The 12,500-nt window shown below is 39.1% G+C and overlaps 1 protein-coding gene across 1 annotated transcript in view; it reads left to right on the plus strand.

Annotated features, from left to right (window-relative positions):
• LOC311061825 (uncharacterized protein) overlaps positions 1–6,554 on the plus strand; it is a gene marked incomplete at its 3' end in the record, with an annotated part of 80,348 nt that extends 73,794 nt beyond the window's left edge. The window contains exons 9-13 of the mRNA XM_084080522.1: positions 3,836–3,999; positions 4,112–4,332; positions 4,475–4,607; positions 5,992–6,080; positions 6,419–6,554. Coding sequence (XP_083936648.1) covers positions 3,836–3,999; positions 4,112–4,332; positions 4,475–4,607; positions 5,992–6,080; positions 6,419–6,554 — 743 coding nt within the window. The remainder of the gene's footprint in view (positions 1–3,835; positions 4,000–4,111; positions 4,333–4,474; positions 4,608–5,991; positions 6,081–6,418) is intronic.
• Positions 6,555–12,500: the final 5,946 nt, after the last annotated feature.

Genomic DNA, 12,500 nt, shown 5'->3' on the forward strand with positions numbered 1-12,500 from the left:
TTGTGTAATTGGTGCATGTGTAATTGATAGAAAATAAGTCATTTTTTGGGTGAACTACTCCTTACTAGTCTAATATGTGAAACATTTTAACTACCTCTACTAACTAAACAAGTCCTTCATATGACCTTGTATCTCTGCCTGTGTGTTGTCAACATGACCGCATGCAGTCCAACTTTTTTCAGTATTTCAGTCAGGGACGGATTAACCCCCGCGCAAGCCCCTGGGCCGATCATCTTTTAGCCCCCAACCCCCACCCGCCCCCCGCGCTCGCTACTCACAGCGGGGCAGTCAGGTGGGTGCAGCACGCAAACACACTGCCCGGGTTTTAACCACTTAAAGCCCACATGGTTGAGTGGAGTCCCCCAGGGCTCTATACTAGTGTGTTTTCTGTTTTCTGTCATTGTGGGGAGCACAACATGTTGTGAGCTTATTGAACAGCTATTTTCACAATAAGGAAGCTGGGGTTTAAGTGGTTAAGTGTGGGTCAAGAAAGCACATTAGACATCATACAGTCTGTAAACTGAAGTACAGTATGTGCATGTAGTAACATTTTGCTGCTTGTACCATTTGAGTGAGTGACACAAAATCCTTCTCACCACAGCTGTAAATATAGAGTAGGGGCCCCTGAGAGTCAAGGGCCCCTGGGCCCAGGCCACATTGACCAAATGGCTAACCCGTCCTTATTTCTGTCTTCCTCCTCTCTCTCTGTTATTCAGTGTTCTCAGGTGGTTAAAGTTCACCATCTAGTGGACAATTTGTGGAATCTCGGACTGCAAAGGGCAGGTATGTTTATTCAGACTGATCAAACCAATGTATTGATGAGCATGTTGAAATACACTGTACATATTCACTGTAAGTAGAAAGGCTGTAGACACGTTTTGCGTGAATTTAAAGAGCTAAAATGTTTTTTTTCCTTTGGATCTGGTTGTTGTCATAAATGTTTACAGATCCTCTTCATGAAGCCTGATCAGTTAATGTGTGTATGTCCTATCTAATGTTATATTGTACATACAGTAGCAGTATTTAATGTGAATGGGTTTACTTTCATTGACCTATGTGTCTGTTAATCCAAAACAAATCCTGACATCCCTATTTTGGGCCTGTCATTATACTAGGTGCAAACCTTCAAACATTTTCGAAAATCTACAATCTCACGAGCGTTGTGATGTGACACGCTGTGAGATTTAAGAGGTTAATGTGTATTTCATGATGTACGTAACTTCAACTAAAGCTTGTGTTCAATCTCTTCACACCCAAAGTTTTTAGAGAATGAAGCTGAGATGTAATACCCTCTGTTTGTACCAGGAATCAGCCATGGAGACACTTAGGGACCGTATACTTCATACTCTCGAGGAGCTGAATGAACAGCAGTTCAATATTTTCCAGTGGTATCTGCAACAGCCTGTTCACCTTCAAGGCCTCAAGCCGCTCTCAAAGCGCTGTCTGGAGAACGCTGACAGGATGAAGACTGTTGATCTCATCATCCAGTTCTACTCCACTAGAGAAACTCGGGTCATGGTGCATGTTCTGAAGAAGATGAAGAGGGAGGATCTACTGGAGAGGTATTTAGCGATACCCAACGTACATGAGGTATGTGCACTGTCCAGAAACTGAACACAATGGTTGTTGTGTCTGAAAGCAGTCACTAGTTCAGTAAACACACTGATGTACACAAGCACAACTCTGCATCACACATGCACATGGTTTCATACACTTGGCAATGATTTAAGTTATGAAATACTGCAACCCCCCACTCTCTCTCTCTCAGACACACACACACACACACACACACACTCACTCACTCACTCACTCACTCACTCACTCACTCACTCACTCACTCACTCACTCACTCACTCACTCACTCACTCACTCGGCACGCGGCAGTGGCTCAGGGGTAGAGTGAACTGTCAACCGCAAGGTTCCCAGTTCGATTCCGGGCTGGGGGGCTCCCCCAGAGTTAGTGTCGAAGTGTCCTTGAGCAAGACACTGAACCCCTAATTGCTCCCGATGAGCAGGTTGGTGCCTTGCATGGTTTCCTCCGCCATCGGTGTATGAATGTGTGTGAGAATGGGTTAATATAATGCACAATCTATGTTAAGCGCTTTGGACAAAAGCGCTTTATAAATACACCATTTACACACACACACACACACACACACACACACACACACACACACACACACACACACACACACACACACACACACACACAGCTCTGAGCAGTCAGACCATTCATACATGCAGTAAGTGTTTAATCTATTTGGCTTTGTTTTCACTGACCTGTTGGTCTACTCTATATGTAAATACATTAAATTAATACAAATACTTTAGAACCATGGAATATACAAATTAATACCCAAAGCATTAAGAGAATGAAGCTGAGATTAACATCCTCTGTTTATTCCAGAAATCAGCCAATGTTCTTCAGAAGATCCACAAGGATGATACTGATACACTGGAGATGTTTCCAGACATGCACAAAGGTAGATGAAAAATGAATGCTATTAAAACATAAATGCTATTAACACTCCTGTAGATTGTAGTGGGAAGTGGGCAAAACGTTTGACGTAACGTGACATAACAGAAACATATTTTGGGACATTCTTCACCCGTTAACATTACAAACGCAAGCAGTGCCACATTTAATATGTAGGAGATGTATGTATACGTATAGGCCAATATAAAACTGCCAACAGATATAATCAAACTCAAAGTTTCCATGACTACCATCAACAGGACCCAATGAGAAGAAAAGGAAAATGAATCAAGGGGAGCTGAGAGATGACCCCGATGCTGATACATCAACAACACCACGAAAATGGCTCCCAGTCAGTAAAAGATGGAAGCCTCAGTTAGAGAAGCTTGCAAAGATAGATGACAGTAAAGTTGTCAAAGTTAAGAGTCTTGTGTTTGTGAAAGATGAGGAATTCCGCATAGCAAAGGGAAGTGAGGGAAGTGAGGTCTTCTTGGGGTTAACAGTTGATGGGACTGAAGTCGCCGTTAAGAGAATGCCTAAATCCTTCTGCCAAGCACTGAAGAATGAGAAAGACTTTTTACGTCTTTCAAAGCTACGAGATCCTTTGATAGTGCAATATGTTGACTTTGCAGAGGATGAGCACTTTGGTTACCTTGCTCTTCAGTTATGTGAATACACACTGGAAGAATACATCAAAACACTTCCAGAACAGGGGAGGAAACAGCTTGCGAAACAGTTTCTCAAAAGCTTAAGAATTCTTCATTGTCAAAACCCTCAAATTCTCCATCGGGATATAAAGCCTCAGAATTAGGGGTGTGCCGATACACTAATTTCACTGAACGATACGATACGATATTTGGCTCACAACTTCGATACGATTTCGATACGATACGATACGCACTTTTTTTATTATGAAAATATATGGAGGAGAAAAAAAGAAAATGCAAACAAATAATTCTGTTTTTGCATTATTCAGACATGCAAACTTGTAGCTTTTCAGCTACAATAGCCGTTTTGAATCCAAATAGTATGACACCTGACCCGAAAAAAAACATGTTGTCACTCTTTTCACTTCGGGGCCGTTTGCATGCCTGATTATTATGATTGTTAAAAAAAAAAAAAAAAAAAAAAAAAAAAAATTTTTTTTTTTAAAAACGATATTTTTTTTTTCCAAAACGATACATATCGTCGCGAAAACGTATCGCGATATATCGCGGGACGATATATCGGCACACCCCTACTCAGAATGTCTTGATTGGTAAGATACAAAAGAAAAAATATATAATATCAGAAATATATGCAACTTAATGCATTTTCTCAACCCTTTATTATATTGATTTTCATTATTTTGGCCTGCAGATATTCATGGCAAGGCAAGATTGGCAGATTTTGGAATAAGCCGAGAATTACCCGAAGGACAAACCACCCTACACACAAAAGTTGCAGGAACAAAATTCTGGATGGCAAAGGAGACTTTGGATGAAGACAGTGACATCCCATACAAAAGAAGCACTGATATCCAGGTTGTTGTTTTTTTCATTCTGTGTGAGAACAATTCAATTAACGAGAATGATATTGTCATTAATTAAATTCAATCTCAAAATGTTCTTACTAATTGTCATGCTAATTCTTAAGGTGGCTGGAATGTTGATATATTACATCCTTTCTGGAGGACACCATCCATTTGGCAAAGGCATTAGATGTCAGACCAACATTTTGGATGGCAAGTACGATCTGAAAGATGTTCAGGATGTGGTTGCTAAGGATCTCATTGAGCAGACGATCAACGCAGACCCAAAGAAAAGACCTAAAGTGGAGGAATGTTTGGCTCATCCCTTTTTTTGGTTAAACCAGAGGTATGATAGAAACTGTTCTGTTCCACATACAGTATTATTAATTCATTCACTAATCTTTAAACATTATTTCAGCTCATCTTCATCAGTTAGATCTGAAGGTATGTTTTAAGCCTATGCCTAATATGTTTTTTATTTGTTTCAGGAGAGTAAGGTACTTGACACAGGTTGGAAATCAAGAGGAAGTTGTGAAAGATGGAGAGGATGCTGACAAGGACCTCATCACAGCATTAGACCAGTATGCTGAACTGGGAGGCTTCAACGCGTGGAAACAAAAGGTGAGTTTATTACTAATAGTGTGAGAAAACAGTAAAACAACAGTTGCACTTTGACCTTTTGTTTTTATTTTCTCACATGTATTCCCTCTATTCTTTATTTGGTTTTCAATGCCTTTTAAATGCCTTTAAATGTTCTTATTCATGAAGTATACAAATACACTTTGACAAAGTAACTAAAATAATCATTTCAGGCTCACATTAACAACAACAACAACTTACAGTATGTTCTCCAGTCAATCTTTTATCTTTAAGATATACTGTGTTGTTTTCCAGTTCCCACAGGAGTTGGTCCAGATGATGGATGAATACCCTGAGGACTCATTTGGACTGCTGCGTTTCATACGCAATCTGCACACGTGAGTTGAATTAGATAAAAAAAAAATAACACAAATTGAAGTCACTCCCATCCATTTATTATTTAATAAAATGTATCTCTAATGTAGCTCCAAACAAAATAATAGTTCTGTTCTGTTTAGCAGTGTTGCACGTACTCTACAGAATTTTAAATTTTATGACAATGACACCAGTGTACTTTGATTTGCATGTACAGTAAAATAGCCATATATGAAAGAAATCATCGATCCACACTCTCATCAGGATGTTTGTATACAATCCTTTACACAGGTTTACATCAGTTAAACACACACACGCACACGCACGCACGCACACACACACACACACACACACACACACACACACACACACACACACACACACACACACACACACACACACACACACACACACACACACGCACACGCGCGCCAATAAACAACGAGGGCATCTATAAAATACATCTCATGAAGAAACTCGTAGCCTCAATGTATATGATCAGAGCAGTCAGACCTAAAGTGTAGGAATGTTTGGCTCATCCTATTTTTTTTGTTAAATGAGAGGTATGATAGAAACTGTTCTGTTCATACAGTATTATGAATTAATTCACTAATCTTTAAACATTATTTCACCTCATCTATGTTTTAAGACTATGCCTAATATGTTTTTTTCTGGAGAGTAGCGTAAAGTACGAGATTGTGAGACAGGTTGGAAAACAAAAGGAATCTGTGGAACTTGGAAAGCTTGCTGACAAGGACCTCCTCGCTGAATTAGACCAGTATGCTGAACTGGGAGACTTCAACACATGGAAACAAAAGGTGAGTTTTGTGAGAAAACAGTAAAACAACAGTTGTACTTTGATTTGTTTTTCTTTGCTCCAATTTATTCCCTCTATTCTTTATTTAGTTTTCAATGCCCTTTTAATGCCTTTAAATGTTCTTATTCATGAAGTATACAAATGCACTTTGCCAAAGTAACTAAAAGCATAATTTCAAGTTCACAACAACTTACGTTCTCAAGTAAAAAAAATATATACTGTGTGGTTTTCCAGATCCTACAGGAGTTGGTCCAGAAGATGGATGAATACCCTGAGGACTCATTTGGACTTCTGCGTTTCATACGCTTTTTCTATAAGCACAAGTGAGTTTAAATAGATTTAAAAAATAACACAAATAGAAGTCACTCCCGTCCATTTATACTTATACAATTTACGTTGATTTACAATGTATGTGATCAGAACGGTCAACCTGTGTCCACATCCACAGGACAAAGAAAATACATGTATTTCATTTTTATATTTTAATTAATATACATCCTCCTCTATTGAATCTTGTATATTGGTAGACATGAAGGTTACTTAAATGATAATGTGTGTTTGCCATTTATAAAAGCAGACGTTTGACCTTATGGCAGCCATCGTGATGTGGTGGTGGTATCACTATGTAGTGATTTGAATGAGCACTGCTTTGTGTTCACAGTGCTGTGGCTTCAGCTGGTATCAACCTGATGGAGATGTTTCCTGATCTGTTTGGATACGTTTACAAGTTTGCCAAAGAACAAGGCTGGAACTCAAGGCCCGACCTGAAGAGAATGTTTGAATTCTGTCCCAGATAGGATACATACTGTATCACAGATACAGTATCAGCACCAGTGCTGCCTCCACAACACATTGAGTCATGTTCCATTCTACCAGTGTAAGAATCAGGACTCAATGACTTAATGTGCCTTTTTTAATCTATATATATATACTTTTATTGCAATTCATTATTGGTTTTACATTATTTACATATCCTTGATTTTCATTTTTTCTTATCTTTTTTTTACACCCATTGCTACGTTAATTTAGAACATAATCATACAATGTAAAATCTAAATTCAACATTTATGTCCATATTATGTATATCTGTATTCATCAATACGTCTCATTTGACTTACAAAGAAACAAAATAAACAAAATAATATAATAAAGTAATAATTAGTGATAATAACAGTAAAAACAGTAATTCACTCAAAGTGACCTGAAGGACTCTCTTAAATTGACATTGTAATATGTAATTAAGCCTAGATATGTCCCTCTCTTTTTGTTAATGTGCCTTGATATTCCACCTCTATCCCGATTCCAGTTGTTCTCAAACGTTTCAGGCCTGGACCCCCCCAAATAATCATATTTGAACTGGGACCCCCCCTGAAGAGCATTTATTTTCATTTGAGATTAAAAAGGTCTTAAAAGTCATAAAATTGTCACTTTGTGTGCAAAGATACAGATACCCTGTATACACTTTTAGTGTATGTTGGTTTGTTTTATTGTTGAGAAGAAAACAATATTGCATATTAAGCTAATCTTCTGGGGACCTCCCCCCCAAAATCATTTGGAGACCACCCTGGGGGTCCCGACACACAGTTTGAGATCCACTGCTCTATTCTACCTCGGGTATTTCTGGAACTAGGAATGTATTTTGGTTTCTGGTCTTATAAATATGTACTATTTTGATAAGACTCTGCTGTTTATATCTGACTTTTCTGTACTTTTTAAATAATTGGCATCAATAAAACTACAAAATGAGCGTTTGTGTTCTTTGTCATTAGAGAACTTAACAAAACTACCAGAAAACATTGTTGTCCTGTTAACAGTAAATGCCAGGTGTTTCCTTTGATTGAATACTTGACAGTTTGCAGATAGTACAGTGGTACGATTTTACAATGATTGCTAAAAGGATAAGTTGTTTCTATTGTGGTGCTGTGTATCCTGTTCAGTGGTGGAAAAAGTACTCAAATGTTTTACTTAATTAAAAGTAGCAATACCACAATGTAAAAATACTCTGTTACAAGTAAAATGCCTGTGTTACTTGAGTAATAGTACAAAAGTATTGGCATCAAAATGTACTTAAGGTACTAAAAGTAAAAGTACTAAAATGTTTGAAAATAGCAGATCTACAAGCTCACAACGCGTTGCATCGCCATGTGTTGTGAGCTTGTAGATCGGTTATTTTCAAATAGCTGAGGTATAAAACAGGGCTAAAGTGGTTAATGTATGTTTTATAATATAATAACATATCTGCAAAGTAACTAGTAACTAAAGTTTTCAAATAATTGTTGTGGAGTAAAAGTATAATATTTGCCTCTGAGATGTAGTGGAGTAGAAAAGTACTGAAAATTTGAAATAATCCAGTAGAATAAAAAATGCCTTGTAATTAAGTACAATACTTGAGTGGTGGACTTAGTTACTTTCTACCACTTATGTTTACAGCACTTGCAAAGACTTGACTCCGTTGATCGGGTTTAATCAAGGGTCTTTGTCGCCCTCGTGTGGAGAAAATGAATAACTACAAGTGTCGATAAATCCAGTGTTCACTCAGTTAATAAATAAATACAATATTATAAACGATATGACGCAACAGCGTGACACTAGATTCTACATTATAAGCTATTAAAATCTACAAGCTCAAGATGAGACGCTTTGTGAGCTTATAGATTGGCTATTTTCGATTAAATAATCATTTCTCTTTACCTAAAGTAGCAACAATGACTCAAAATGTAAATGTTTTTGGTGCACGGTGGTGACCCTGAATGGGTGTCATCAAAAACCATTACAACACTGACTACACACCATCTCACTCCAATGTTTTCTGATGAGTTGGCAGGCCTGCTGAATAGGTTACCAGTCACTGTAAAATCCTCTGTTAATTTAACTCTGACAGTGTTCACATGGAACCACATCCATTTGGTTCCACATTGACTCTTGCAAGGATCAAATCATGTGATCTTTTTAAAATGCCCTACAGTGGTTCTCAAAGTGGGGTCCGGGGACCCTTGGGGGGGTTACAGGGGGGTCCTTACTGCCAAATAATCAAACATTTTAACCATCCATATTTTATACGTTGGCTATTCAAAAATAGCAGATACACGCTTGCTTGTACATCTGCAATTTTTGAACATTGTCATTGGGGGGGGGGGGGGGTCCCCTGGCACAGCATAATATTTCAGATGGGGGTCTGTGGCCAAATACATTAATTTGGGGGTCCTTGACATGAATATGTTTGAGAGCCACTGCTCTGTAAACAGCAGACCTCTGTGAGCCGTTATTACCTCATAGCTGCAGTTTTCCTTACAAATACAATGTATCCATGTGATTAGTGATGTCATCACCATGACGTTTAGCTTGATGATTAATTGTCACTCAAATAATGATGATTAACGATGTAATTGTGGTTTTGGCTCTCAACATTGGAACGTATAGATAAAAGAAATCCATTCCTGTTTAGGTTTTAGGCGTCGTAAACACACTTTTTGTTCCACCAACCATGTAAATTACTTATTCATTTGTGTTGTTCAAATTAGGCTCGGCGTTCTACTTGTTTAAAATGATGTTTGGTACTTAACCCAGCATTCTGTGTGTACTTTATACTGTATTAAATCTAACAATTTAATACTTGTTGATGTTTGTCCACTGTATCTGTAACTCTATTTAACTATGAATACTTACTGTTGATCACACATAACCTCAGACCACATAAATTATAAATGTTTACAGCTTTATGACAGCACTGAGTGGACAGTGGACTTTAATCATCATTCAGTTTGTGATTAAACTCCTTGGAAGATCAAAATCAGAATCAGTCAATATGTAATGTACACTATAGCTATATAATGGTGATGATGTACACTATGCTTCCCTATACCTTTACTGTAGCAGTGAGTATACAGTCAATAGCAATATATCATAGACACTGCATTATACTATATGCTCAAGTACTGTACTTAAGTACAATTTTGAGGTACTTTTACTTAACTGGAGTATTAACAATTGTTTATACTTTTACTTTTACTCCACTACATCTCTGAGGCAAATGTTGTACTTTTACTCCACTACAATTATTTGAAAACTTTAGTAACTAGTTATAAAGAAAACATCACATGGATGCACCTGGGACGTATCATCAGTGTTGTAGCCTGGGGTCATCGGGTGTTTCGGGTCTCGCAACAACATACACCCTGGCCCAGGTGACCCAGCCGGGGTTGATCAAGCCCCGACTTACATCCAGGTAGCTCCCCACGGTCAGTCCTCTTAGAGAAAGACAGGGCCACTCAGTCCGCTTCTTCGGAACTATACTCTGCCGGGACCGGGGGAGGCTCTGGCACGTGGAGGGACTAGGCTCTGTGGATGGCCTCCTGGCCGGGCTCCTCCTTCGTCTCACCAGGTCCAGGACCTGAGCGTTGCACCAGACTCCCCCGCTTCAAATATTTCACTCCGGCGTGATGGTTTCTTGGGCCGTTGTGGTACTGCAGGCTCCACTTACGGCTTACTTGAATGGCCCTCCTAAAGGCCTCACCGTGAATTTGTTGGGCTTCTTCCTCACGGAAGACACAGGCTGGGGCGCTAACCCATACTGCTCCCGGGTGCCAATGACTCAATGCATTGTGAGATTGTAGATCTGCTATTTTCAACATTCTGCATAATGAGTACTTTCTACTTTTGGTGATTTTGATTCCATTGCTTTTGCACTTTTACTCAAGTACATGTTTTATTCCGGACTATCACTTGTAACAGAGTATTTCTACATTGCAGTATTGATCTTTTTCCACCACTGTCTCAGGTCCGAGTCCCAGGGATGGTCAGTGGGAGGCAGTGGTCTTCTTGTTCATGAGCCTCACTGGCACCGCCATGGAGATCAAACTGTTTCTGATAGACTGGTACCACATGCAGGAAGGTACAGTAGGTAGTTAACAGATAGAAAACATAAGAAAACAGTGTGCACCAACTCACTATGGGTGTGTTCTGCAGAACCATCTTATATGACAATCAAGTCAAATCAATCAAGCATACAAACAAATCAAACATTAACTACTGATAATGGACTCGCAAAAATACTTTCACTTCTGTTCTGTACTTCTGCTTCATTGTAGTGGAGTCATCAGTGTGTGAGAGTCTTTGTATGGATTTGCAGTAGTCACAGGTAAGACGTTCTCTTCTCTTAACATTTTATTGTAATTTGTAGTATTATGCTGGTGGTTGTACAGTACATGGCTTCACAGCAGAATGTTTAGAGGTAGTCTTCATTTGACCCGCTGTATCTCTTTCTGCCTGAGTGTTGTCAACATGACACCATGCAGTCCAACTTGTCATACTGTATCTTTTATGCTGTAGGTAACAGTTACATTCTGTATATCAGGGGTCTTCAACAGGGGCTCCGGGACCCCTAGGGGGTCCTCAGAGCTACTATAAGGGGTCCGCCAAATCTTTGTGTGATAGGAATTAGTTTTTTTACATTAACCACTTGAACCCTAGAATTCCTTTTCTGAGGGGAACATTAGCCGAAAATAGCAGATCTACAAGCTCTCAACGCCTCGCGCTGCGAGGCGTTGAGAGCTTGTAGATCGGCTATTTTTGGCAAAGAGGCTATAGGTGTAGAGGGAAAAAAGAGCAGACTAAGTAAAAAAAAAACTTTAATCTGAAACACAATTTTATACAATATAGAGGGGGTCCCTGCTTCATCTCTCTCTCAGCTAGGGGGTCCTTGGCCTGAAAACGTTGAAGACCCCAGCTGTATATAATCAGTGGTGGAAAAAGTACTCACAATCTTTATCAATACTGCAATATAGAAATACTCTGTTACAAGTAAAAGGCTGGAATTCAAAATGTACCTGCGTAAAAGTACAAAAGTATTGGCATCAAAATATACTTAAAGTACCAAAAGTAAAAGTACTCATTATGCAGAATATCCCATTTCAAGTTTTCAAATGTATACAAATCTTTTGAAAATAGCAGATCTACAAGCTCTCAATGCGTCGCATTGTAAAAGTATGCAAGTAAAAGTACGTAAAATTGGAAATACTAAAGTAAAATAAATACCTCAAAATACAATACTTGAGTAAATGTACTTCCACCACTGTGTATAATACTGTATATGGAGTCAAATGCACTGTCAGACACAACAGAAACCATTCGACATGAAACTGATGTCATGAACTACAGAAACAATGGGGGGGAAATGATGATGATGATGATGATGATGATGAACAACACAGATTTGCACATGTGTCCCCAGAGAGCCTCTGATACGCCCATGTGGACACATCGGTCTGATCATTGCATAAATAAGCATTGAGCTTCAGCCTATGCCTTTTCGATCAACCAAAATGAATTATTGGATTACAGTGTGGTACGTTTTGTGATACTGTTGATGTGGATTGAAATAAACTATTAATCTAAACTAAACTAAAATATCGGTCGGATCAGAGGTGTAACATAAGTGTGAGTTCAGCATAGTGGCCTGAAGTGAACCTCTAGTGTATTAAAACGCACAATCCTGTGTTGTTGATCACTGATTGCCTCACTGTCCTGCATTTACGGTTCTCACCACACCAGCATGGGACAGATAACCATCCTTTATCCTGTGTCTCTTCCCCACTTGGCTCTTTCTCTTCTGTCCTTCTCTCTTTGTCTCTTTCTCTTTTTCCAGTTAACCCAGCCAGCCAATCAGGATGGATTGGCTGGCGAAGGTGTTGGGGCCGGCGGCGGTGGGGGAGGCGGTGGGGGCGGTGGTGGAGGCGAGGTCTTTG

The sequence above is a fragment of the Gymnoscopelus microlampas genome (assembly GCF_963454915.1).
Source record: "Gymnoscopelus microlampas genome assembly, chromosome: 15".
Taxonomy (NCBI): Eukaryota; Metazoa; Chordata; class Actinopteri; order Myctophiformes; family Myctophidae; genus Gymnoscopelus; species Gymnoscopelus microlampas.